General features: G+C 48.9%; 2 protein-coding genes across 2 annotated transcripts; one reads left to right on the top strand and one right to left on the bottom strand.

Annotated features, from left to right (window-relative positions):
- Nucleotides 1-5,308: 5,308 nt before the first annotated feature.
- On the top strand, nucleotides 5,309-7,775 carry LOC119095779 (NADH dehydrogenase [ubiquinone] 1 alpha subcomplex subunit 6). The gene is made up of 3 exons (XM_037218635.1): nucleotides 5,309-5,473; nucleotides 5,742-5,857; nucleotides 7,553-7,775. The coding sequence occupies exons 1-3, from the start codon at nucleotides 5,347-5,349 to the stop codon at nucleotides 7,679-7,681; spliced, it is 372 nt and encodes a 123-aa protein (XP_037074530.1). The 5' UTR covers nucleotides 5,309-5,346; the 3' UTR covers nucleotides 7,682-7,775.
- A 355-nt stretch (nucleotides 7,776-8,130) lies between these two features.
- On the bottom strand, nucleotides 8,131-10,082 carry LOC119094997 (18S rRNA aminocarboxypropyltransferase-like). The gene is given in 5 exon segments (XM_037217906.1): nucleotides 8,131-8,195; nucleotides 8,260-8,375; nucleotides 9,349-9,929; nucleotides 9,932-10,060; nucleotides 10,062-10,082. Coding segments are annotated over 5 exon segments (906 nt in total). The 5' UTR covers nucleotides 10,077-10,082.
- Nucleotides 10,083-23,463: the final 13,381 nt, after the last annotated feature.

Raw genomic sequence — 23,463 nt, 5'->3', positions numbered from 1 at the left:
CCACCTCTACCCCCAACTCCACCCCACCCCCACAGATACTGGCATCGGCTGAAGCCTCGATCAGGGGTGGACATCCAAATGGACTCAGCATTGGCAGCATGGTCAGCCTCAACAGCTCAGTAAATGGCACCTGATGATCTCGTTGATGCAGGCGATGGCGATGACGCCCAGCGGCTCCCGCGAGCCGGCCGCGCCACCGCCCCGGTCCCCATCTGACGCGTCACCCTCCTGGGACAGGACGGCCCAAGTCACCATGCTGGCTTCTGCACGTCACCGAGGCTCAAACGGCGCCAATACCGCCGGCGCACGGCGTACGCACACGTAGGGCACCCCTGTCTGGCGCTTCCTTCGCCAACATGCGGGGGTGAAACGGTACACCAAGAAAAAAAAACGGTCCAATCTCGCCCTGGCAAAATTTCACCGCAATATCTGCTTACCAGTCAGGATACAAAAAATACATGGGCGAGTTGAGCGGATATGACAGCTTCCGATCTTGAAGCAACCTCTGACCTGAGGCGTGACCGCATCCGACCTTGAAGCGACCTCTGACCTGAGGCGTGACATCCCGCACAGAGTGCGGTTCGACTCGTGGTGCGGCCGGACTTCGGGCGTCAGTTGACTCTCAAATAGGGAATCAGTTCTGACAGAGGGCGTAACATCAGCACTGACCCTTGAGAAGCCCACGGAGGCGAAGTGGAAGACAGCAGTGACCAGCTCGGAGGTGATCATCGACGAGAGCGGCACCCACGAGAACAGCTGGCAGAGACATCTGGCGGAAATGGGGAAAACCACACTAGTCAAGCACACTGGCTTCACATTTTGTCACTAACACTTCCACTTGGATGGCAGTTGACTAAGTGCAATCAGCCAGCATTTATCAGCCAAATCAAGATGTTGTACAGTAACTGTAGTGAAGTGTGGTCATTTGCAAAAATGGTTCTTATAAAAATCCAAATTGTCACTAAAATATCCAGAATGTATAATGATGTGAGCTTTTGGCTCAAAGTCAGTATCTTGAGTGTTCTGATCGATTTCTAAAAGAAACCTTGTGCAAAAAATAACAAAACTATCAATACACACTTTAAATATATTCAACACAAGAGTTACAGGTGAGAAAAAAGATAAAAACCATTTTCTCTAGATGTTCATTGCAGGAACAGTATACAATGTAGTTTCCTTTTCAATCTACAGAACCACTTATCTTTCGCTATGCTTACTTGAGAGTCAAGGCAACGATATGGCGTTGTCTCCCCATCTAGCGGCGCCATTAGACAGAAAGGGTTCTTATCGACGCCGTCAGATGTCAGAATGCAGCTGAGCAGTGTGCTGGGGTTGGCGGCCGGCGCGAACAGATGTTGCGCCGGGCTGCCATCAGGGCGGCGCTGCGATCGCGGTTGCTCGGGCGACGGCGGCGGCGTCGCCGTCACGTTGGACTTATTCGACTCGAGAACGGACCTCAAGATGCCTGAAAACGCCACCACTGCTTGAAGACATCGCCATGAATTACAGAGCATGGTAACTATCACAGTGGCAGAATCACCACCATTTAATGTTGTTTGTTATAGAGATCTGATACAGGGTCACGTGTTCTGCCAGTTGAGATACACTGTCCCCTGCCTGACATGATATTTATCAGTGCTGACATAGTCCTGAAATGTGTCAGTGCTGACATAGTCCTGACATTTATTAGTGCTGACATAGTCCTAACACACATCAGTGCTGACATAGTCCTGACATGCGTCAGTGCTGACAAAGTCCTGACAAGTATCAGTGCTGACATAGTCCTAACAAACGTCAGTGCTGACATAGTCCTGATATGGTCACTGCTGGACAAAAGGACTCTCAACCAAAACCGAACCCCATCCACTGAGCAGCTGTTCCCGCGGAAACACCACAAGTTGCCCGATGCAGCGCGAGTGCGTCAGCCGCGACGCACACCGTCTGTGGCATCGTCTACGTCCTCGGCGTTTGCACCATCTCTCTGCCGGCCTCACTGGTAAGCACGGTGAGCGTGGCGGGCACTTCACGCAGCAGGAGCTGGCGCAGCTCGGCGCGGCGCGCGCAGCTGATGTCCTCGCGCGGCCGCCACCAGCTCCTCGGCGGCCGTCAGCAGAAACAGCAGGCCCAGAGGCGCCGCGTCCGGCGACTGCACCAGCTTGAGAGCACAGCCTGGGGTCAGTGGCCAGGTCAGCAGGTCACTAGGTTGGTTCACTGGCTGAGGCCTAAGGGTCACCAGACCAGACCATAAATTGCTATAGTCAGGCCTGGAGCAACACATGTTTGCATTGTGACATCTCTATCTCCTCGGCTTCCATCTTCATACTTCCACCAGCTTTGGCTATCAGCCTCAAAAACAAGCCAGTATGTTCCACTGTTCAACCTTTCAGCTTGCACAATGACTCGCCCGGGTGCCCACAGCTCGTCGCACCTCACCCTGTCTGGCTGAAGCTCCCACAGAAAATCGTGCATACCACTCAGCTCCAGTGGATCACAAACCAGCCCACAACCTTCCCCTCTTTGGCCACACACGACACTGCCAATACTTTGCCCCAGCACCACGCAGGTCTCTGGCTGCCCAACAGCCTGCACTCATTCCCAGCTCACAGTGATTATGTTGCTGAAGAAGTCAGGGTAGAATTGGGGCCAGCTGAGGCGAGCCACGTCCACTACCAGCTTGACGGCCTTGTTGCGCAGGTACGGCGCCAGCAGGTGGTGTCGCTCCAGACAGAGCCTGTACAGGGAGCCCGGATCTCCGCACGCTCCTCCGACCTCAGACCGAGCCACTGCTTGTTGATCACACTCTGATGGAGAGAGGCAGGCAGCGACTGAAGGCGGCGGTGGCGCAATAAGACAGCAGATGGCAATGGAACTGATGGGGGAAAGGCAAATTTATAGGACATCTTTCCTGTCACACACCCATTATTTTTGCAACTCGATCTTAAGCTCCCAAGTGGATAGGTTTTTTTTTTTAGATCAGAGCTCATGCTGAGCAGTTTCCCTGAATGAGCCCTAACCTCCACCACCCATTTGTGCAATTTCACGTCAATGACCAAATTTGGTGGGAAAAATTTAACCTGCTGCACTGCTTGGCACACCTGCCCAGCCCTCTGATGTCACCTGACCTTTAGCGCGCAGCTGCCACTAGCTGCAGGCCAAACCTGTCAAGAACAACAGCAAGCGCCTGAAGCAGCTCAAAGCCACCCCGCCACAAGTGGTTGGATCAGTAGTTAGAGCCTCTACCCACCTGAGGCATCAGATGGATATGGATATGGACAGGTTGGTTGCTTTCACAAACTATTGCAAGAAGCACATAAACTTCCCATCTAAAACAACATGAAATGTGCTTTGAATGTAAGATTTCACTATAGCCTCACAGTGCAGTACTATTTCCACTGTCCTGGCTACCATGTCAGCCATACCTCGAGTGATGTCATGCAGAACATGCTGACATAGGGTTGGATGTGCCAGCAATGCAGAGCAGACAGTTCTTCCATGCTGCTGGTTGTTGGCTGAACTCCTCCAAGGCTTTTTCTATTTGCTGCTTGCGACTGTTTGTGGTGCCCGCCGCAAAGAACTCATTCATCAGATGCTCCAGGGCTTGTAATGAACTGACATCCATTGTCAGCAGGCTGCAATGACATCATTTTCAGTCAAGAACAGAAGCGAACAATTAAGATGCTATCCACAACATTTAGATCAAATTGGCCGCAATTTACCATTACACATGGGACTACTGCAGATAGAAAAACATGGCAATCAGGTTTGCTTAGCATTACAATCATTATTCACTATTTTACATTATTTTTTGCATCACTACATCATTTAAAGAAAACAGGAATGATCACAAAACTTATAAACATTACACAACACAGTAAAAACAAATCAGAATTAATTGAATGAAGACTGTTGCCTACTCCATAATGAGCTATTAAGACCCTAGCCCTCAGAAAACGTGCAGTAAAATTGCACCCACCAAGATGGAGCCCCTTTAATAGATCTATCAAAACATATTCAAAGTCATGGCTTATTGGGTCAGAAGCTTCAACAACTCAACATGTGCCATGGTCATGTGTTGTACATGGTATGCTACAAAACCAATAAACACAAACACTTTGTGTATGGGATCAAATTAGACCCTACATGCTACCTGCTCCACAGCTTTCATGATTTGGTCTAACCAATTTGAATCCATGGGTTCCTGCAATAAAAGCCTACATTAAGCCACGCTCACAGAATTGACACTTTTGTAGCCAAAGTTTAAAGGTGACACAATGCCTTGCACACTAATCCTGCTTTTTTATGTCACCAGACCATTAATGAGGTTGCTTCTACCAGCCAGAAGCCATCTCAGCTGGGGGCAAATAAGTGATCGAAGCAACTTGAATCTGCCATGCCATGGGTGGGTTATTCCAAATGCATATGCTCTAACCAACTGAGCTACCTGGAAGGAAACTTTAAGGATTTAGCTGTTCACCTATTTAATCAGAAAATGTTATTGCTCAAATGCTGAGGAAGGCATTGCCTGAAAACAGAATAAGCCTGAAAACAAAATAAGCATCAGGGCCTCCGTGGCAAAACTGCTTACTCAATTTGATACACGTGCATGCATAACATGTCTTAATAATGGTTAGTGAAATTGACCCATATTTGTCACTTCCACGACTAACCTACCAAGGCAGGTACATCGGAAAATGGGAAAAAGCACATTGACAGCTTACCCACAATCACGAGCTTCAAGAAGTATACGTAGATCTGAACATGTCCGAACAAGCCCAGATGACTATGCATCCATAGGGGATTCGGTGCCAGTGGGTGTCAAGCCCACTGTCAACGGCAATGCCTATGCAACAAGCAATACAGACACCCCTTCAGCGCGTACGAACCGCAGCCCCCCGCGGGACCCCCACCAGATCCCGCCCTCTTCCCCGCAGTCTGCCGTCCTCAATGCGAGCCCAAAAGCCCTCATGTAATATGGTAGCTTAAATAGCAGGAAATTCACCTCATACCTTGCAGTTATACATAACTATTGTCAGAATCAAACCATTGTACCGCATGAAGGTTATATTTTTATCATATTTTTTCTAAAAAATAAACCTCCTTTGCAAAAAAATAAAAGGACACAAAGCAATATGGCCATTGCAAAAGTCAGATCTTTGCTTGTATACATAAAATTGCATCGATTGTCTGAGGCCTTCATGGCGCACCAATCCCTGAGAAGATTTTTTTACAAGCTGTCTGCGAGCTATCACTGTGGGGTGTTTGGGGCCGTTTGGAGCACGGTGGGCGGCGTGCCGGAATTGAAGTCGCATTCAAATATAGTGCTTCCTGTTCGTTTAGAGATAAATAATGGCTAGCAGAGCTGTCCAAAGTTCAGTTCGTCACGTCAAGCCATTAATATCGCACAACAGGGAAGAAGCGAAGTCAAGAGTGTTCGGGCTGTACAAAGCATGGTATAGACAAATGCCATACATAGGTAAAGATGGATAATTAATGACAGATGATGGTACCAAATCACACTTGTGTGTTCTTCATGAACCGATTATGCTTATACAACAACTTTGCTGCTGCATGTTGGCAGATCATTGGCAGTTGATCATTACCACATCATTGTTTGGTTGTGACATTACATTGAATCATTTAACTGTTGTTGTTAAAATGCTTTAGAAGGTGTGCAGATTTTGTGAGAAATTGATTGTGTTTGGTTTGAATGATCTGCCTCAAACTTGTGTTTTCTGTTTTAGTGATGGACTATGATATTCCCAAGTCTGTTGAACAATGCCGGGCTAAGCTGCGAGAGAAGTTTGAACAGAACCGCCATGTGAAGGACATCCGTGTAATTGATGCACTGGTGGTGAAGGTTGGTATCAGTTATTTTTTGTCACAAATATCCTCTGAAGCTCATACTAATGGATTCTTCAGGTATGCTTGTACCTTACAATAGAGGTCATTTGACAAGCTACCACAATAGAAGTTTGCCAATGTTTATTGTGAACTCTTTGTATAAGTATGTTATGGGCAATAAGAGGGTCTTCATAACCTAGACAGCCTGTAAGTATGAGAGAATGAAGGTTCTTTATTAAATATATGCAAGCAGGGAAGCATAGGCACCTAGGTATTTTCCTGAGACTGGGGATGGTGCTGGCGTTAAAGATCCCTGTGCACTCAAATAAACCTGCTTCACATCAGCATGCTCTATTCTTTAATGGCAAAAGAAATATGTACCCTAGATTGGTAGAAATAAAATAGTGCAAGTAAAAGACTCCTTTGAGCTATTTGCTGTAAGCCCATTGATACCTGACCAAAACATGTCCTGTGACTAAAAATGGTGACAAATTTTGGAGCATTTTGCACTTGAGATGTGTAAGTAATGAACCTTGATAATATTTTGTTCCCTGGCCAAAATTTCCCAGTAGCTTGAGATTGGTGCATGCAGATTATGTGTTCATCATGAATTTTGTGCATGCCATAGGTGATGACACAATTGAACTGCATGGCCCATACCTGAATGAGAATTGAATGAAAATGGGATAAAAAGTGGCGTGTACTTGACAACATCTACAAGAAAGACATTTCCAAACCAAACTTGTTTGGATTCAAGTCTGGCAGTCAATTCCAATCCTGACAAACAGCATACTGCTGATTCCAGTTCCGGTTCCAGGTAAAACATTCCGATCTTGAGAAGATTTTGATTCAGACACAAGTTGCATCATGATTCAGGGCTCGAATCTGGTGCAGCCATGCCTTCACCATCTGTTTGGGGATGCAAACTGTATGTTAGGCTACAAATATCCCGCTTTGTACATCAAATTTGGTAATTATGGTGATGTTATAGTGGGTCACATATCACAGCTGTCACAATGAGTCATGTAATACTACTAGTAAGACATAAGTGACATACAAGAAGACTCCTATTTAGCCTTTTGCGGACTATGTTGGACGGATTGTGATGGTCGGGGCACCCACATCACTGGTGTGATTAACATGATTTAAGAAGGCATTAAGCGTATGCCTTCTCTGATTAGGCAACCATTTCTTTTGCGGCATGAAGGAAAACTGGATGGCGCTGCAGAAGGTTAAAAATTACTGATCAGTTCATGTGAATATTTTGAGTCATGCGTAGGATTGCCGTTACGAATTTGACCCGAAACACTCACATTAGTAAGCGTTTGAGGAGGGTTCACGCCCATTCACGTCATTCGTTTCGCAGATGTTGATAACTTGAAGTGGTGCTTGAACGGAAACCGATCCCTTCACTAGCCCAGATTTTACGCTCCAAGGCATCGTTTGAATAGCTGGTCATGCTTCCGAGATAGTTGCTTGCATTGTTGCTCCCCGGTCACGTGACCAGTAGTATTGGTTCATTTAAGTGCGCATCCCGTGGATGTTTTTTTTTTTCAAATTGTTTGCCCGTCATAATTTGGCCACAAGACCCATGCGTTATGCCATAATGCGTGAGTGCTCTGGCATACGGTGTGCCTATATGGGCGCAAGGACCACGTGATCAAAGTCCATTCGTTTTTCGATGCCAAGCGACCTCTCTCTGTATCCCCAGGGCCAGCAGGAGCTGAAGGAGACTGTGAACATCTGGAAGCAGAAGCACCATCTCATGTCTTACTACTTCAAGGAGTCCCAGGATCCCAAGCCTAAGGACTTCCTCTCCAAGTTCTTGTCTGGTCATTAGAACGTCATGGTATGTTATAAGCTCAGAGAATGCATGTAAATAGATGAATCATATAAAATGGGAGATATATTGATGAACACGGAAGCGGTGGGTATCGTGACTTTACGCACGGCCGGCATCGGCTACCCGAGATCGGATGTCTATACAACCCTGCGAACAAGATGGGCAGCCATCAAACTTATCACATTTCGCAACAGGTATACAACGGCAGTTATGACTTGGGCGCAGCAGCAAAGTGCGTACGCCGCGCAACACAGCGCGTTGCTGTGTCACCACCACAACCGATCAGCACTCTAATCAAGAACACCGCGAACCATACGTTCATGTGAACAGATTTCATCAAACCATCCGGATTATCCGTAGCAGTACTTGGCAAACGCAATCGAAACAAGCCGCTGGTCTTTCATCCGTGCCGTCCGGTCCGCCGCACCGCCCTGCGCCGCCATCGGTCAGTCCCAGCCGGTGGTGACTACAGTCAAGGCGACGGCACACATCAGCACCAGCACCAGCAGCGCTGTCGGCACCACCAGCCAGAGCGGCGACGGGAACCACAGCCGCAGCGCGTGCCCCTCCTCCACGAACGGCAGGCCCCAGCAGCCAGAACAGCACGTAGGCCGACAGCAGGGCCGCCAGCGTCAGCACCACCCTGCTGAACGCCTGGTCGTGGCCCAGCAGCATGGCGCTGGTCGCTGCGCTGACGAGAGCTGGCGCCGGCTGGTGACGGCTGCTGAGTCTGCTGGCGCCGGCTGGTGACGACTGACTGGCGCTGGCGTGTGACGACGGGTACCGGCTCGGTCAGTCGGCTGGTGATAATTGGCCCTGGGTAATTGGCTCAGGGCGTCGGGTCCGCCACAGCTGGTGCTGGGCGGTCAAAGCCGACGGTGGCCGTCAAGTCGGTGAGAGTCGACGCCCGTGGGAGCGTGCCTCGAAAAGCGCATTGCAATGACCCGTCCACCGCCGCGACGGAGGATCTGTGGAAGGGGAGGATATGTTAGGCTTGGGGAGCCACAGCCGTGCGAACGCGTAGGAGTGCCTTCGCGGCGGAACTTACCTAGACAACCGAGAAATACGACACGGTGCCAGCGGAACAGTTGCTCTTGTCGGTAAACCGAGCCGAGTGAATCTGAGCTTCGGTCGGCCCCGCATCGCGTACCCAAAGTGTCGCGGCCTGATCGGGGGACAAGTCACACGTCCGGACGCGAGATCATCGAAGACCTTCTTGGAGCGCTCGCGCGAGCGGGCGGCAAGCGTCCAACCTTCTGCGCGTTTGTGCATAGATGCACGCTATATTTGAACGATATCCTTCAGGCATTCAAGTGCAGCACAGTCTTGTTGGCTTCTCGCTGGAGCACTACAGCAAAGAGATAGCTGGTGTTGGCGACTTTCACTTATTCACCGTCCGTGGCATTGCTCTACGCAGGGCTGCCTTCGTCACACATGACACCTCACTGTTATCGGTTGAAAAACATCACGAGGCCCGGGGGCACCGCCGGACGCCGCCATAACAATTGCCTTTCACCACAGCTTTACGGTCGAGCATCACCTGCAGCCTGCAGTCGTCAGCGCGCCGCGCTGGCATCTGTAGCGTCACGGTCGTCCGTAGTCCGCTCAGCCATAGCCGAGCCTTGGCCGACGTCGGCCGTGTCCTTGGACGCATCCCTGCTCACCTGGCCGACGCCGGCGCCAGCCCCAGCCTCAGCCTCAGCACCGTTAACCACTTGCACCCTCTGCCGTTACTCCGGACTACACGACGCTCGCACGCAGCTTCTTCCTCCACTCTTTCCGCAGCCTCTTCTTCCTCCCCTCTTTCCGCAGCCTCTTCTTCCTCCTCGTCCTCGCCCTCGGAGGACGTGTAGCGCGGTAGATCATCTTCCGCTACCGCTGCCGCCTTCTCCTCCCGCGCCTTCGCCAGGTACGCCTGCTGCGCGGCCACGACGGCAGCGCCATCTGCGCATGCGGCGTACGCCCGTAACAGTTCATCGTTAAGCGCCTCGAACTGGCGGCCCCACTTAAACTTGCTGAGATAGAGGCGCGCCTCGCGCTCGAACCCAGTGATGAACATGGTGGCGGCCAGCGCCTCGACGCAGGACAGCTTACACGGCCGGCCGTAATTAACGGGGTTTGCGGCCACGAGGAACGGCAGCAATCGCGGGTGCCCAGCGCGCAGGCGGCCAAACGGCACCTCCGCCAGGCGCGCCCACGAGCAGTCCACCACGGCCACACCGAAGTCGGCGACGGCGGTGCGGGTCGGGCCGGCGAAACGCACTTCTTGCCGACGGGCGTCAGCACCACACCGCCGAATCGCTGGCCCACGCGGAGCAGGCGCACCAGGCTATGGCGCACCAGTCTACGGCCCGAGCATGCCTTCGGGTTACAGTGGGCCGAGGTCCCACATGGCAACGGGAAAATGGCGCCACGTCCACACGGTCTGCCTCCGAATCGCTGCTGCTGCCATCGGACGACGAATCGGTGAGGGTGAGCTTCGCGGCTTCATCAGAGGGGGGCGGTGCTGTCGGAACGGCCCGCAAGATCGTGCTTGGCGTCGTGGGCTGTTTTACGGCCGTGTTTGCTGCCGGCGCTGGAGGATTTGCCCCCACCACGGCGCGGTTTTCCCATGTCAGTCTGCGTGCTTTGCTTTCTGTATACAGAAGAAAAGGACTGAAAGGTAGATAATGATAACCTGACAATAACACTTATAAATACCATATGGAAGGCAATACATGTTTTTGGGGGGAAATAGAGCAGACTAGACAAACATGCATGTTGCAAATGATGTTACAAGTTGTTTCAATATCATTCAAAGCCTTTTGTTATTACCTGCAAATGTCAGTACAAACATTGAATTGGACATGACTCACACATGCACTGTCTTGTGCATTGTTCATCCAGTTTAAACATACTCTAGTGTGGTGCAAATAGGCCAAAACTATGTGACAAAACACCAAAAACATGACATATATGTGTTTCAGGGAACAATTTGCTATTATGCTGTTATATGTGGTCAAAAACATAAGTGGTCAAGTTCTCCAAGAAATCACTGGGGTTGTGCCTTCTCCCCACTCAAACCCTATCACAGTAACTGGGAGTTGCTATTGTCATAACGTCAAAGGTGATTAGCAAAATGAAAACTGGTCAAAGTTTTGGGATGCATCGTCCATGCCATAAGCATGTTGCTTTGCAATGTTTATTGTGTGAAGGCTTGTGGAAAAATGTGTCAAAGCTAGCAAGGACTTTACCACAAGCCCTAGTTCTTTGGGCTAAAAGCATATACCGAAATACAGATTCCTAGTAATACTTAGCCTTTCAATAGCCAACAACTACCCCCAATTTTGGAAAATCATTCCTGCATCTGCTTCATGAAAAGGGGGCAAAGGTAAAAATGTATTTTAATGGTTCTTTGAAGCATGTTTGAGTTTAAAAATATGAATGCAGTATTGTTAACTTGCATAAGATGTTTGGAGAGAAATGCTACCATATGATTTCCCTGGTGTTTATTCAATATCCATTTCACATGAAAATACCAGCATGGTTTTCAGCATAAAATGTAATAAAAATACAATATTCCTATGTCCATATGAGTCAGAGATCTCTAATTTGCAACAGATAACCATGAAAGATGTTGGCCTTTTTGCAGACTGACTTATTGTAATCTGTATCTCATCCAAAGATATTCATTACTCAACATCAAGAACAAGGCAATAATGGGTATGATGTCTACACCTCTATGCATGTCAACAACAATCTATATTTGTATTTTCACTGCTATAACTTATAAATACTGGGAGCAATTGTAATTAGCTGATAGGCATTAGGAACCAGCTAAATTCACACTTCCGTTTCTTCACGTTACGGTCAATAACACCTGATATGCCGCCTTTCGAGTTCGGAATAAATCCGGGGTCCTCTGAAAAAATTGCGCAGAACCAAGGCTATATATGTACACAGCGCACAATCAATGGACCTTACGCGGAACGGCGGAGATGAGAGAGTAAACATGTGTAAAGTGTGGGTTGCGATCACGGCGCGCTGTTGCGCCAGAAGGGCTGAGCTGCTTATAGATTCAGCTGATTATGGCCTGTGACGTCATACAATATTTCTACAAAACATAGATAGCGTTGACCCGAATGTTTTCTAGCGCAACAACATTTGTCGAAACGTGGATTTGGTAACGGCAACTCAGCGGATGAAATATCACCGAATGGGTAATTAAAAGAGTATGCATAATCGAACCGTGATTTGACGAACGGTGGCAAGCGAGGTGATGAATGCGTCGGCTGGTCTATTTGCAAACGTTGTCGAGTGGTCGCGCCAATTTTTGGCGGATGCGTATTAATAGGTCCAGAGTTCATAAAGTCCAGTGGTCAAAAAGTCTAGAATTGCAGCATCCAGCGTTCATAACGTCCAGACATCGTCAAAACCGCTCGACAGAGGAGAATCATAAAGTCCAGCGCTCATTAAGTCCAGTGTTTGTAAATTCCATCGTGCGTGAGACCCACAGGTTGGGATATTGTCCCACTTCCTCGCAATCCTACATCTAATCGTTCGGATACTGCGCGATAGAGGGTTACCGGAGCCGATTTTGCCCGTCTCAGCCGACGAGTGACGTCATGCGGTACAGTACTTCCCAGTTAAACCGCTATGCATGGATGTGGACAACGTTTTGTTTGAGCTCATCAACTTTGCCGCGTCAGGACGCCCCTGGCAGCAGGCGCATTAAATAATTCAAAACTTTGATCTCTGGCTCGTGGCATCGGAAATAGCCGGTTACACGGCAGTCGCTGCACCGTAATCGTGAAAAGCACTTGCCGGGGTGCCCGCTGTTTGGTGTTGTGGGCTGTGGATAGACTTATCCGCGGTATTTTGTTCCGTAATTAAATGTATGTGTCGGTGATGTTTCTCATTTTTGAAGGAATTGATGACTGATGTGTAAGGCGGGACTGATTTGATATCTGCTCCAGGTAGGCGCGCATATAGATCTTCAGGTCCTGGTCTGCTAACCTATATTGTTAATGACCTTATTTGGCTGATTCCCCTCCCTCCCCCAATTGCAAATTCTTTCACACGCTCCTGCAAACGAGACTTATTTAGAATTCCACATGTCTTTACTCTTAAAGAGAGAGGGTGGGGACTGCCCCATCAGCTGAATCCGGATACTACTCTCTGGTGAGACACGTTCGATGGCTCAGCCTACAAACGATTGGTCTCTTCAATCAGGTACGTTTTAAACGGGCGTGGTTTACCAAAATAAGTCGGTTGGCTGTGCGATGAAATTACAACGCAGAGTATCGTAATAAAACGCCAACAAATTGGTTTATCCCCGAATTTGGCTAACTTTTCCACAAATCTGCAGGCTGCAACTCAAGGTACGGCGGAATATGAAACCCATGCAACTGAATAGGGAATTGCACTCCTGGTTGAAAGTAGAAAGGAAGTAAAAGAGCAAATATTGACTACGAATGTATTTAACCGCCTTCCAAACGTTACACAAGACACTACGCACGTGCCGCGCTTAAAGGCACTGTTGATTCACCATATGAACAGCGGAGCCGAGTGTATGTCACTGAGCTGATTTGCGATCTATAAGCTGAATGAATTGGGAAAATCGTGAGCTTGTATCGCCATCCACTTCATCAATATTGACGTGCTTTTCCCTTTTACGTTTCAGAACCTCTAAGTATATAATTTGGGGTCCAGCAACACTAGTCTGGAGTTTATCGAGACGGGTGCAGTTTGCGCCGCAGAGGGGCGGTGGTGGCATGGTGGTTTGTGGTTAGGGCTCTCGTCTTTTGGACTTTTGTATCCTGGGATGGAGTCCTGGCCACATCACTATGGCATCCCACGTGCCTAATACCTGATAAATACGTAATAGAGGCGTTCCGCCTCGAAATAGCCGTAGCAGCCGGTGAGACGTAAAGCCCCAGTCGGTATTACAGCCCGTCTCGACAACTGCCGCCGCCCAATTTGCAAACATGCTTCCGCTCCAATCACCGTATATACGTGTGAATAAAAATGTGCAATCGGCAGGACACGGAGCTTGGACACACACACCAGCCCAGAGGCTGCCCAGCTCGACGGTCCGGCCGGCAGCTACGCCATCGGCGGGCCGGCGGGCGAGAATGTAACCCCGCCACACGCGCGCGGGCCTGTGCGTGCGGCAGCCCGTCCGCGGTCGAAACGCTGCCAGCTCAGTCGGGCACGCCGCCATCTTCGCGTCAGGGTCCGAGGCCTCTGACTCGGTTTCACTCGGTTCGCTGCGGTACACATTCCGGCGTACCGGACATCCGGACATGTCGTACATCACGGGTTTTCGCTCGTGCTGGACCGGAGCTCCCCCCCCCTCCCCCCTCCTCCTTGACAGGCGTCTTAATGGAAGAGCCTCGTGTCAGTCAGGAACCAGCACCGGACAGGGTCCCTCTGCCCGTTTTCTGTAGGGCCCAAATGTGTCAAACTGGAACCCCTGCTATTCATTAAACCCGCTACGCTTGGGACCTTTTGGGTCGGTGAGTGGCCCCACGTTGATCCAGGGTCAATCATTCCAGTCAGAAGGCCTTCTGCGTCAAAGAGGGGACCAATGTGTCATCTGCATTAATAGTAACCGACTGAAATCTGAAAGGGGACGGAAAGGTCCTTCACCCCAATGGGGAATGCATGGGGCCTCAAATCTCTGCGGAAACTCTATTGGGGTCTGGCTGTTGAAGGGGGTGGGATGGGGGGGGGGGGAGAAGGGTGGAGGGTCCAGGAACCCCTGGGAAATGTTCTTTTCGGAAGCGTGAAGTCCAAAAAATTGCCACACTGAATGAAAGCAAAAATATCGCCAAACACAAATTCTGACAATACCGTAGCAGTGTCTAGCACTCCAGGAAGCCCCCCTGGTGAACTCGTGGAGCCCCCACTGGCCGCTCAGTTGGGACTTCCTGGTCGCCATGGGTGCAACCTTTTAAACTATGGACACTAAGGGAACTTGAAAACTGGCTAGGATGCCCTGGTCGCTCAGCGGTCTCATTCACCGCTCAGGTACCTCCAGCAGCGCACACAGGAGATGTACAGGGGCCCGTGCCCCGCCCCCTCCCGCCCAAGGGCCTGGGGACAGACGATCAAAGACCCGATTCGTGCCTCCGAAGGGCCCGAGGGGCTCGGTGAGATCGTATTAGGAATCCCAGCCCTGCGGCCCAGGTCCGCATAACCGGTATTATTTGCGCATGACCGATATAACAAAAACTGATGTATGTATACATAAGATCCATGTAAGAACAGCACGAAATAAATTACGTAAGTTGTTCAGTGCATTAGCGAAGAACATTGCTCACATAAATGAGACAACAGTAGTATTAGCCTTGTTCATGGGAGAAAACGCCAGGAGAATAGAGATATAGTTGGGTCGATATTTCGGCAAGATGCCGTTATCTAAACAGGAGCAGAAGTGAATTTAAAATTCCCTGTCGATGATCCTACTCGATTTTTCAGGTTTTTTTTTAACAGCAAGCCATAGTTTTTACAAGACACCAACATTCAGGGAATTAAGCAAGAACGATTGTCCGCCTTTACCACGATACAGTGCTTATCTAAGAATTAGAATGACCGAACATACGTGTACACGCAAACAAATTTAAGCGAATGGGTATCATGCATCACGTTTCATTCCAATATGCAAACAAGTTGAGGTGAACAGAATGCTGCGAGCTCGTCTAGCCCGCCGTACCTCATTTCTATCCAATGTTGCTGCTGTTGTTGCATGTTGTACCCTTTACACACTGTTTCTAAGCAATACCGGCTAAAGTTCTTTGGGATAAATCTGGTGAATGGGTAGCCCATCTGTCTCTCAGGGGCAGGCTGGTAGCGCATTTCAGCAATAATGTTGTGGCTCTGGTGCAAACCAACGCCACTTCCCAGCTGGAACTGCTTCATTGAATGTGCCAGGTCGAAAAAATTCGGCTTGCGGAAATATTTATGCTTAAACCAACCAGCAAAGAACAGCGTTTTCACACCGCCATAGCGTTGCTGCCATATGACTTAATCCCATGATAACGCCGCAGCATCGCTATCCATAATGCAGTAATGCGGGGGCTTGTTAACACACGTACTACAATATCAACTTCGGGTCATGGCCATGGTCATGACCATGACCCATGGGGTCATTCCTCTCCCCCTTTGGTTCAATGAGGTTTGGATCCCTTGAAGAGGCACCAATTCTCATCGTAAAGGGGCAACAATACCTTCATTTCGGAACCACATAACCTATATTTTTGTGAGACACCGAACTGCAGGGACACCATGACGTTCGTGCCGTGCCCTTGACGAAAGCCCGCGTCGGCCCATGAGGTGAGGGAGCACCAAAGCCTTCATTTCGGGGCAACATAGCCTTTATTTTCAAGAAGCACGCAGTTCCACAAAGTACTAGAAAGGGCCCTAGCTCTTTATTCTGAAAGAGCCATTAATTCCAGGGGCAAAACTATGTTGAGCTTTCCGCCCTGATAAAATACCAGGCAAGGTAAGGAGGCACAAAAACCGTCATTGGTGGGCGGCATCATCTTGATTGCCAAACGGTGATAAATGAAAGCGGGCCATTTACAAAGCCCAAAACCATAGTTTTAAAAGGGCGCCAAAGTCCATTGGCATTGCAATCGGTGTGACTCTCACTATGGAAAAATTCTGAATCAGACCGTTCAGGCAAGGGGCATCCTGTCCAGGGAAACAGGCACCAACACCCCCCGTTGTCATTGGGGCTTTACGACCGGTCATCACAATGCCCGTGCCCCTCCATTGACGAAATCCTGCATCGGCCCATTCGGCCAAGCGACACCTTTCTTTCGAACAACCACTGCATTAATTTCCTTGAGACATCAAATGCAAGTGGGCGATTGAAAGAACAGTTGAAGGTGGTCCAAAACTTCCCTTTCAGGGGGCACCGAAATACAAGGGCACCACAATTCCCCTGCCTTGCATTGTTGAAATCCTAGCTCAGCTCCTACGGTGAATAGGCAGCAATAGCCTTCATGTAGGGGCATCATAACGAGTTATTTTTATGAGCCCCGAATATAAATTGGAACACCATAATCGGCCCAAACATGTGCTTTAAAGCGATGCAAGATTCCAGGCGCTTAAAATAGCCCCTAAAGCTTTATTTTCACCGGGAACCGAACTGAGCAAGCCCCCCCCCCCCCCCCCCCCCCCTCTTAGGCTCCATGGATCCCATCGGTTCTAAAGGCTCTTTTTTGATCCCTTGGGGCCGAAGATCGAGAGCCCGGTTGAAGGGTTCGAGGAGCAGACCAGAGATCGTACAGAGGAATCACAGCCTGAAGGCCGGACCCTAAAATGTAAGAGTAGCTCTAGCACTGATCGGAGACCCGTGCGACCGTGTCTCTATTAGAAGCAATCGACTGAGAACAGCCATATGGAACAGTCCATTCCGTGCTATTCTGGGGCCTAGGGGTATTTTCAGAGCAGAGACAAGACCAAGATCTCTAAATGTCAATTAGAGAGCATCCTACATTCGTCGGGACACCTGTAACAATGAAGGACCCACATTGTTGGCCAGTGACCGCAGTCCCTAGCAGGAGACCATATGTCGGCAATGAGCCCCAGGTCGGCCAAGAGCACATTTGAACAGGGACGATGATGGGACCCCGTATGTCAAAAGGTCTATTGTGCTGGTCTGGACCCTCCTGACAATGAAAGGATTCAAGAGAAATGTTAAGAGGGGGTTCTCATGTATAATGAGACAGTGGAGAAGCCTGTGCCAGCAAAGGATACCAGAACCGGACGAGAGATCATCTGTACGATTCCAACCAGGGACCGAAGGCGAATTAGTGTCTCGATACCAATTATTGGACTTCCTGTGCCAGTAAATAGCCTGTTTGCATTATAGAGGGCAACTGCGCCGATCCGTTGCTAGATGTCTCAGTTTTAGGGGCCGCATCGAGGAGGGAGCCGGTTGTGATGCATCCTTATGAGGGTCCCCGTACGGTCATGGGGCCTATCACTAGACTAAAAGCCGCTGGGGACCCCAGATGGGACGTAATGACCTTCAGCTGCTGACCAGAACGTTTAACCATGCAATTTAGTTGGCTGACCAGTTGATTCTCTGGACGGTTTCAGCAGTTGCAGCATACGAGCAAGAGCTTTCAGCAGTTGCAGCATTACGGCTTGCGAACAACGTTACGAGTTAGTTGCATGTTTGGTGATGCGGAACCAACATTGCTAATGACATTGAATTCCTCTGTTTGGTTAAGCTTGTTTTGTTCTTGATATTCGTGACGGGTCAATGGAACAACAGCCATCACACATCTGACCTGGCATGACACATAACTAGCCACATCTGTCGGTGGGATCACGTTGTATTATGGTCTTTGTGGACAGATGTTGCGAAACTAAGGGATTTTGATCAATACTGTTAACGGGACCCCATCCGACACACTTTGTAAAGGGCTATTCAGCACCGTTTTCCGTATTGCCAAAGCGTACTTAGATCTTGCGCAACAGAGGATCGACCTGATTGATCGCATTCGCCATTGTTTTGTCGCATCTCTCCGAGACATTTCGATCAGAGATTTTCACTGCCGCTCTTTCCATGGCTCTGGTTTGCTTAGTTTTTGGGACATCACGGGGATGTTGAGGCCTCCGCTCGTAGGACGATGGCGGAAAAAACGGTCACATGGCGAGAGTTGCGGGGCCTCTGTACACAATCCATCAACAACATACCGGCGTAAAAGCATTGGACTAAAAAAACGTCCAGTTGATAGGCATTTAACTTAAGAGCATTTCGGCATGATGATGCGCAAGTGAATAAAGAACATTTCAGCTCATTGGTGTTCAATTGGCATTCAGCTATCATTTTATCATAATTGCATCATAGAATCACACCATTTTTTTTATAATTCTAGTTAGTATTCAGCTCAGTAGATTTAATTAGCATAGGAATGAGGAACATATTAGCTAATAAATATTTGCCTAGACAGCATTTCGGAAAATGAGCATTCGACTGTAAATAAAGATGCACAAATTTGTTAAGGCTATGCACAGTTGGCTTTCGGTTATTGCAGCTTTTCGTCTGAAGTTGAGTACTTCTAAGAAATAAAGAATGCTTCGACAATAAGCATTGAACTAAACAGAATTTCTAGAAATGGCATTCATATTTAGAACATGCCTGCGACTTGGCAATTGATTACTATGCATTTTGACCCATTAAAATTTTGTCAATTTGACACTCGGGAAAGAAGGCATGTCGGCAGATAACTGTCCAATGTTGCTTCCACACTGTTGCATTACGCCTTTTTGGCAAGGTTATAAAGAGACTCGTCGCCAAAAAACCTTCTGCTGCTGCATCCATCCTGCAAAAAGACATTCGGCTAAATGCGTTTTGGTTATTTGTCCGGTTACCTATAAGTCGCTCTTGCTAGTTTTCGTTTGACGACCTACATTTAGAAGAATCCATGACTGGTGAGCATGAGCATTTAAAACACAAAAAAATTTGAGAGTTAAGACCGAAAAGGAAAGGGATCCACTTTATATAGCTGGGCAGTCCGGTGTAGTTCTTGTGATTTACGCAATGCGTTAGACAGATGTGTCAAGACATTCAATTGTGTGGGATCACGTTGTATTATGGTCTTTGTGGACAGATGTTGCAAAATTAAGGGATTTTGATCAATGCTGTTTGAACAGAAGTCATCCAATTTTGTCCCGGCCGTCAGCGAATGGCTCAACAGTCTAAACAACAAGCCCCAGTACCGGACACAGCTGCATTCATGCCATGTTCAGCATCTAAGCTGGCCAAAGTCCACCGATGTTGTTGAAATTTTGCTGCGTTGAGTTGATGAAAGGTAGAGTCTAACATTGAAACATTTGTCAAACAGTATGGCATTTAAACACGTACTAAATACACACACCTCATCAAACAATCAATATCTTAAACTGAAGCAGCATAAACATGGTCCGCGTCTGAGCAGCTTGGACCGAATGTTGACAGCCCTAAGCAAATTGTCATACCTTACTCATGACTCATGCATCCCCGAGGGGGCGCTGGAACCATCGAGCCGCGGGGCTCGGTCGTCCAAATTCCTGAACACTTCGCATCGACCCCGGGAGCGCTCACTGAAACAAAGTGGCCAAAAATGGCTATCACACTGCTCCCATTCCGGAGAGTTTCTGTCGACCCTGCTTTTGCACGATAGGCATATCAACTCACCCCAACTTGTGATACAATATACTACACTGGTAGCGTGAATTATATCACTCGAAAGCGCGCCATTCATAGCTATGTTCCTTAAACCTAGTATGTGTTTTCTTAAACGGGTCCGTTACAATATGGAAAGTCCAGTTTATGGAAATAAAATACAGCATGGAAATAAAACTTGTAACACCCAGGACCGGAACATGCTTTAAAAAGTTGACAAAGCCGCATCACGTATGAACGGGCAAACGTCTATGAAAGTTCGTTACATAACATTGGACATTTTGATGAAGTTGGTGTTTAAGCTCAGTACATGGTTGCACCATTATGGACCATTCACCCTCCTCCGAGATCCGTAGCCAAAGTGGCAGAATGAGGAGGCTGTGAACAGGTTATCTCTGGTGCATTTCTAATATTTCCAGTCTTCTGACTTTGCTCCGACCTTTCTGGAATGGCTGTAGCCAGGGTCTTTTTGACAGGTGGCGCTGTCGCGCACACGCGTGTTTTGTAGGTGGCGCTGGGTGAGCTCAGGGTCGCGGCTGCTTGAGTGTTCCCTTCGATAAGTGGAGCAGTTGTGCAGGACGTTTAAACAGAATTGCGACCGGCCATGATTGCATTTTGTGAGACAGTGCCGCCAGATCAGTGTTGTGCGATGCTGGCGTCTGACAGGTCTCCTCCGCCAGTGTTACCCCAGCCAAGCAGCACACTGCGGCGTACCCGGGCCCGCCTGCTGGTTGGTTGATCTGTCAGGGCGACGTCAGAGCAGCTGCGATCAAACTGTGATCAATGGTTAGGCCGCTCCGCCAGTGTTACCCAGCCAAGCACCACACTGCGGCGTACCCGGGCCCGCCTGCTAGTTGGTTGATCTGTCAGGGCGACGTCAGAGCAGCTGCGATCAAACTGTGATCAATGGTTAGGCATGAGTCCCTGGCATGATCATGTTCGCAGGGGCTGCTCTGCTTACGCTTTGCGGATCTCATGATGTTGCGAATAAAACGGATGGCGTATTGGCGAATGATGCTCCTGGCGCGTCGCCCGTCGCCATGCGTCAGCAGGCGGATCTGATACTGCTGAGCGGCTTTTCTAAAGCAGGTCTGCGACCACCTGGAAAAAATATGAGAACACAGAAGCTGAGCATTGCCCCGAATTTTCACGGTTTTAGATGGTCTGCAATGTCGGCAGCCGGTAGCCCGCGGCGTGACGGCCTCTGACCTCTGATCTTCGGCAAGTCTGATAACCATACCGACAACCGAAAAAAGGCACAATCGTTGTCTTAGTCTTTTTCATAGTCTCATGAGCTCGATTCAGCGTAAGACACCTAAAAGGGGCAATTCAGTTGATGGATCACCGCACTTCCAGCCTGCATGTTCTTTATTATTTTTGCGCTAGCCGCCGCTGGCTCATGAACAGAAACAGTAATACTACGCTGCAGATAGCGGGCATATCATGCATTCATTCAGATTTCAACGGTTTTTCCGTCATGCACGTCATGTTATCACTACAACTTATGAACAAGCTGGCATGAGATGTGCGGGATTCCGGGCTAGAATTCCGACAGAATCCGTCTATGTTATCAGTTGTTGACACGAAATGAGAATAGATCAGCTGGTCTTCACCGCCAGCGGGCTGGCGAATTCGCGGATTCATTCATTGCCATTTCCGGTTCGCTCATTGGCTTAATCAGCTGTCACGGTTCCTGCCGCCTCCGAGTAGGATTCCGGGGATAGGATGGTGAGAAGCTGCTGTCACGGCTGTCTCTTGTCGCGGAAAAACCATCCGGGCAGCGGTTGGGCAGTGGTGTAGCCAGGGCTTCGTCCTTGCGGGCTCCAAACTGGGGCTCGTTCTGGCAAGAGGCCCCACTTTGTGCCTAAACGGACTCTGTTCTTATTCAATGGCTTTTTCGGCTCGAAATCCCATTATGATGCCTTGAAGCCCATCTTTGGATGTCTTAGAACCCCTACGGCCGTTTTAAGCTGCCAAAAGGTTTTGAGGTCTTCGGCTTTAGGGAGAGCATGACCGCCGCCGTCCAGGAGAGGGGGCACAGCTCCAACACCCGTCCTGCTTTCATACGCAACTACAGCGTGTGATCTTACATCTGCACCATGGCTGTACCTCTGACACTTGTATTTTTCAGTGTTTTGGGTATTCTGTGTGTGTGCGGTAAGTGTACCGGTATTTTTTTGTCGAATTTTAGTGTTGCATGAGAGATTGTCTCTCGTTACAACGCATCGTTGTTGCAACCAACTCGCAGCCCTTTCTTCGCAAACGCGATGTCTTTGGTCTCCCCTGGAACAAAGGATCATCGGCAGGGGTATGGGTGCACCACTACGGGAGAGCCATATGTTTCCCTAATTTTCCAAAATAGGATCTTGTTTCCCCAGTTTGTCCCCACCATGCACGTTTTCACGCTCCATTGCAATCCAAAGCGCGGATGCAATAACCCTAACCTCTCCGGACTGCCTGTGCATCGGAGTTATTCGTAGCGCAAGAGCGCGCATACCCCCCCCCCCCCCGCAGATCCTTTCTTGCTTTGCGAGCTACGAGCACGCGTTGTAGCATATTTATAACTGCTTGCGTGATAGTGAGGACCAGTGACGGCCTCGCTCGTGTTGGTCCTGTTGAGTTAGGCAAGGATAGATCATACCAGGTTACAGCTTCTATTTGCGAGTAGTACACACTCACCAACAATCACTCCACACCAGTGTCCACGCACTCAATCAACAGCAATATTGTGTCTTCAGATCAAGTAAGCATTATGAGTATGCACGATAGCAAACGATTCGCCTCGTATACTACCTACAAACGGCAACGAGTCATGAACACGTGTTACGAAAAATTGTGCAATATCGCGTCATTACTAAGCAATGAGAAACGAATACCACATCGTATGTTGGGCGGAGCTACCAGGCTTAACCAATCACAGAGAGCGGGATCGCCTTGCGATCTCCAGAACTGACTGATGCAACAGACCGCTGGTGCGGCGTCCAGCCGCTGTGGTATGTGTTTGCCCCCTAAACTTTTGACAGATACCTTTGATCAAAACTGAGGTGTTGTAATTACACACATCTTACCTAAACTCATGTGAAGGAAGGACCAATGACTGACTCACGAAGCACTAATCCCACCCCCACCCAGATGCCCATTTCCTGCACCAAGAGGTCCGTTTTCTGGTCCAGGGGGCTCTGTTTAGTATAAAGAAGGCCCTTCATTGGCTCGAGATGCCGCCATTTGGAATAAGAAACCCCGTTCTAAATAAGGAGGCTCTGTCCATATATATATATATATATATATATATATATATATATATATATATACAAGAGGCCGTTATTCTTAGCTTCCGGGGGGCAAAGCTCATGCGTCCGTGGGCCAGTGCGCTGCTCCGGATAAAAATCTCCTGTTTTGGAATGAACAGGCGTTATTCAAAATAATGGTACCCTGTTCTGGAGTATCCAGGTCCTTTGCAGGATTTGGAGGCACATTCGTGAATAGAAAGGATCCTGTTCCGGATTTATGAGGCTCCTCTATGCATTAAAAGGCTCTTTTATGGAACTGGGCGCTCTGTGTTTGGACAGGACGATCCTTTGCTGGGTCGGAAATGCCCTTGTATCAATTAAGA

This window comes from Pollicipes pollicipes, unplaced genomic scaffold (genome assembly GCF_011947565.3).
Source record: "Pollicipes pollicipes isolate AB1234 unplaced genomic scaffold, Ppol_2.1 Scaffold_4219;HRSCAF=4965_pilon_pilon_pilon, whole genome shotgun sequence".
Lineage (NCBI taxonomy): Eukaryota > Metazoa > Arthropoda > Thecostraca > Pollicipedomorpha > Pollicipedidae > Pollicipes > Pollicipes pollicipes.
The sequence above is the reverse complement of the archived record's forward strand: the minus strand, read 5'-3'. Positions and strand labels throughout refer to the sequence as shown.

What these genes read in the sequence shown, in the direction of transcription:
- LOC119095779 (XM_037218635.1), top strand. Translation starts at nt 5,347, where the DNA reads ATGGCTAGCAGAGCTGTCCAAAGTTCAGTTCGTCACGTCAAGCCATTA. An exon ending in TAGACAAATGCCATACATAG is followed by an intron (nt 5,474 to 5,741) that starts GTAAAGATGGAT and finishes TTTCTGTTTTAG; the next exon opens with TGATGGACTATGATATTCCC. An exon ending in TTGATGCACTGGTGGTGAAG is followed by an intron (nt 5,858 to 7,552) that starts GTTGGTATCAGT and finishes CTGTATCCCCAG; the next exon opens with GGCCAGCAGGAGCTGAAGGA.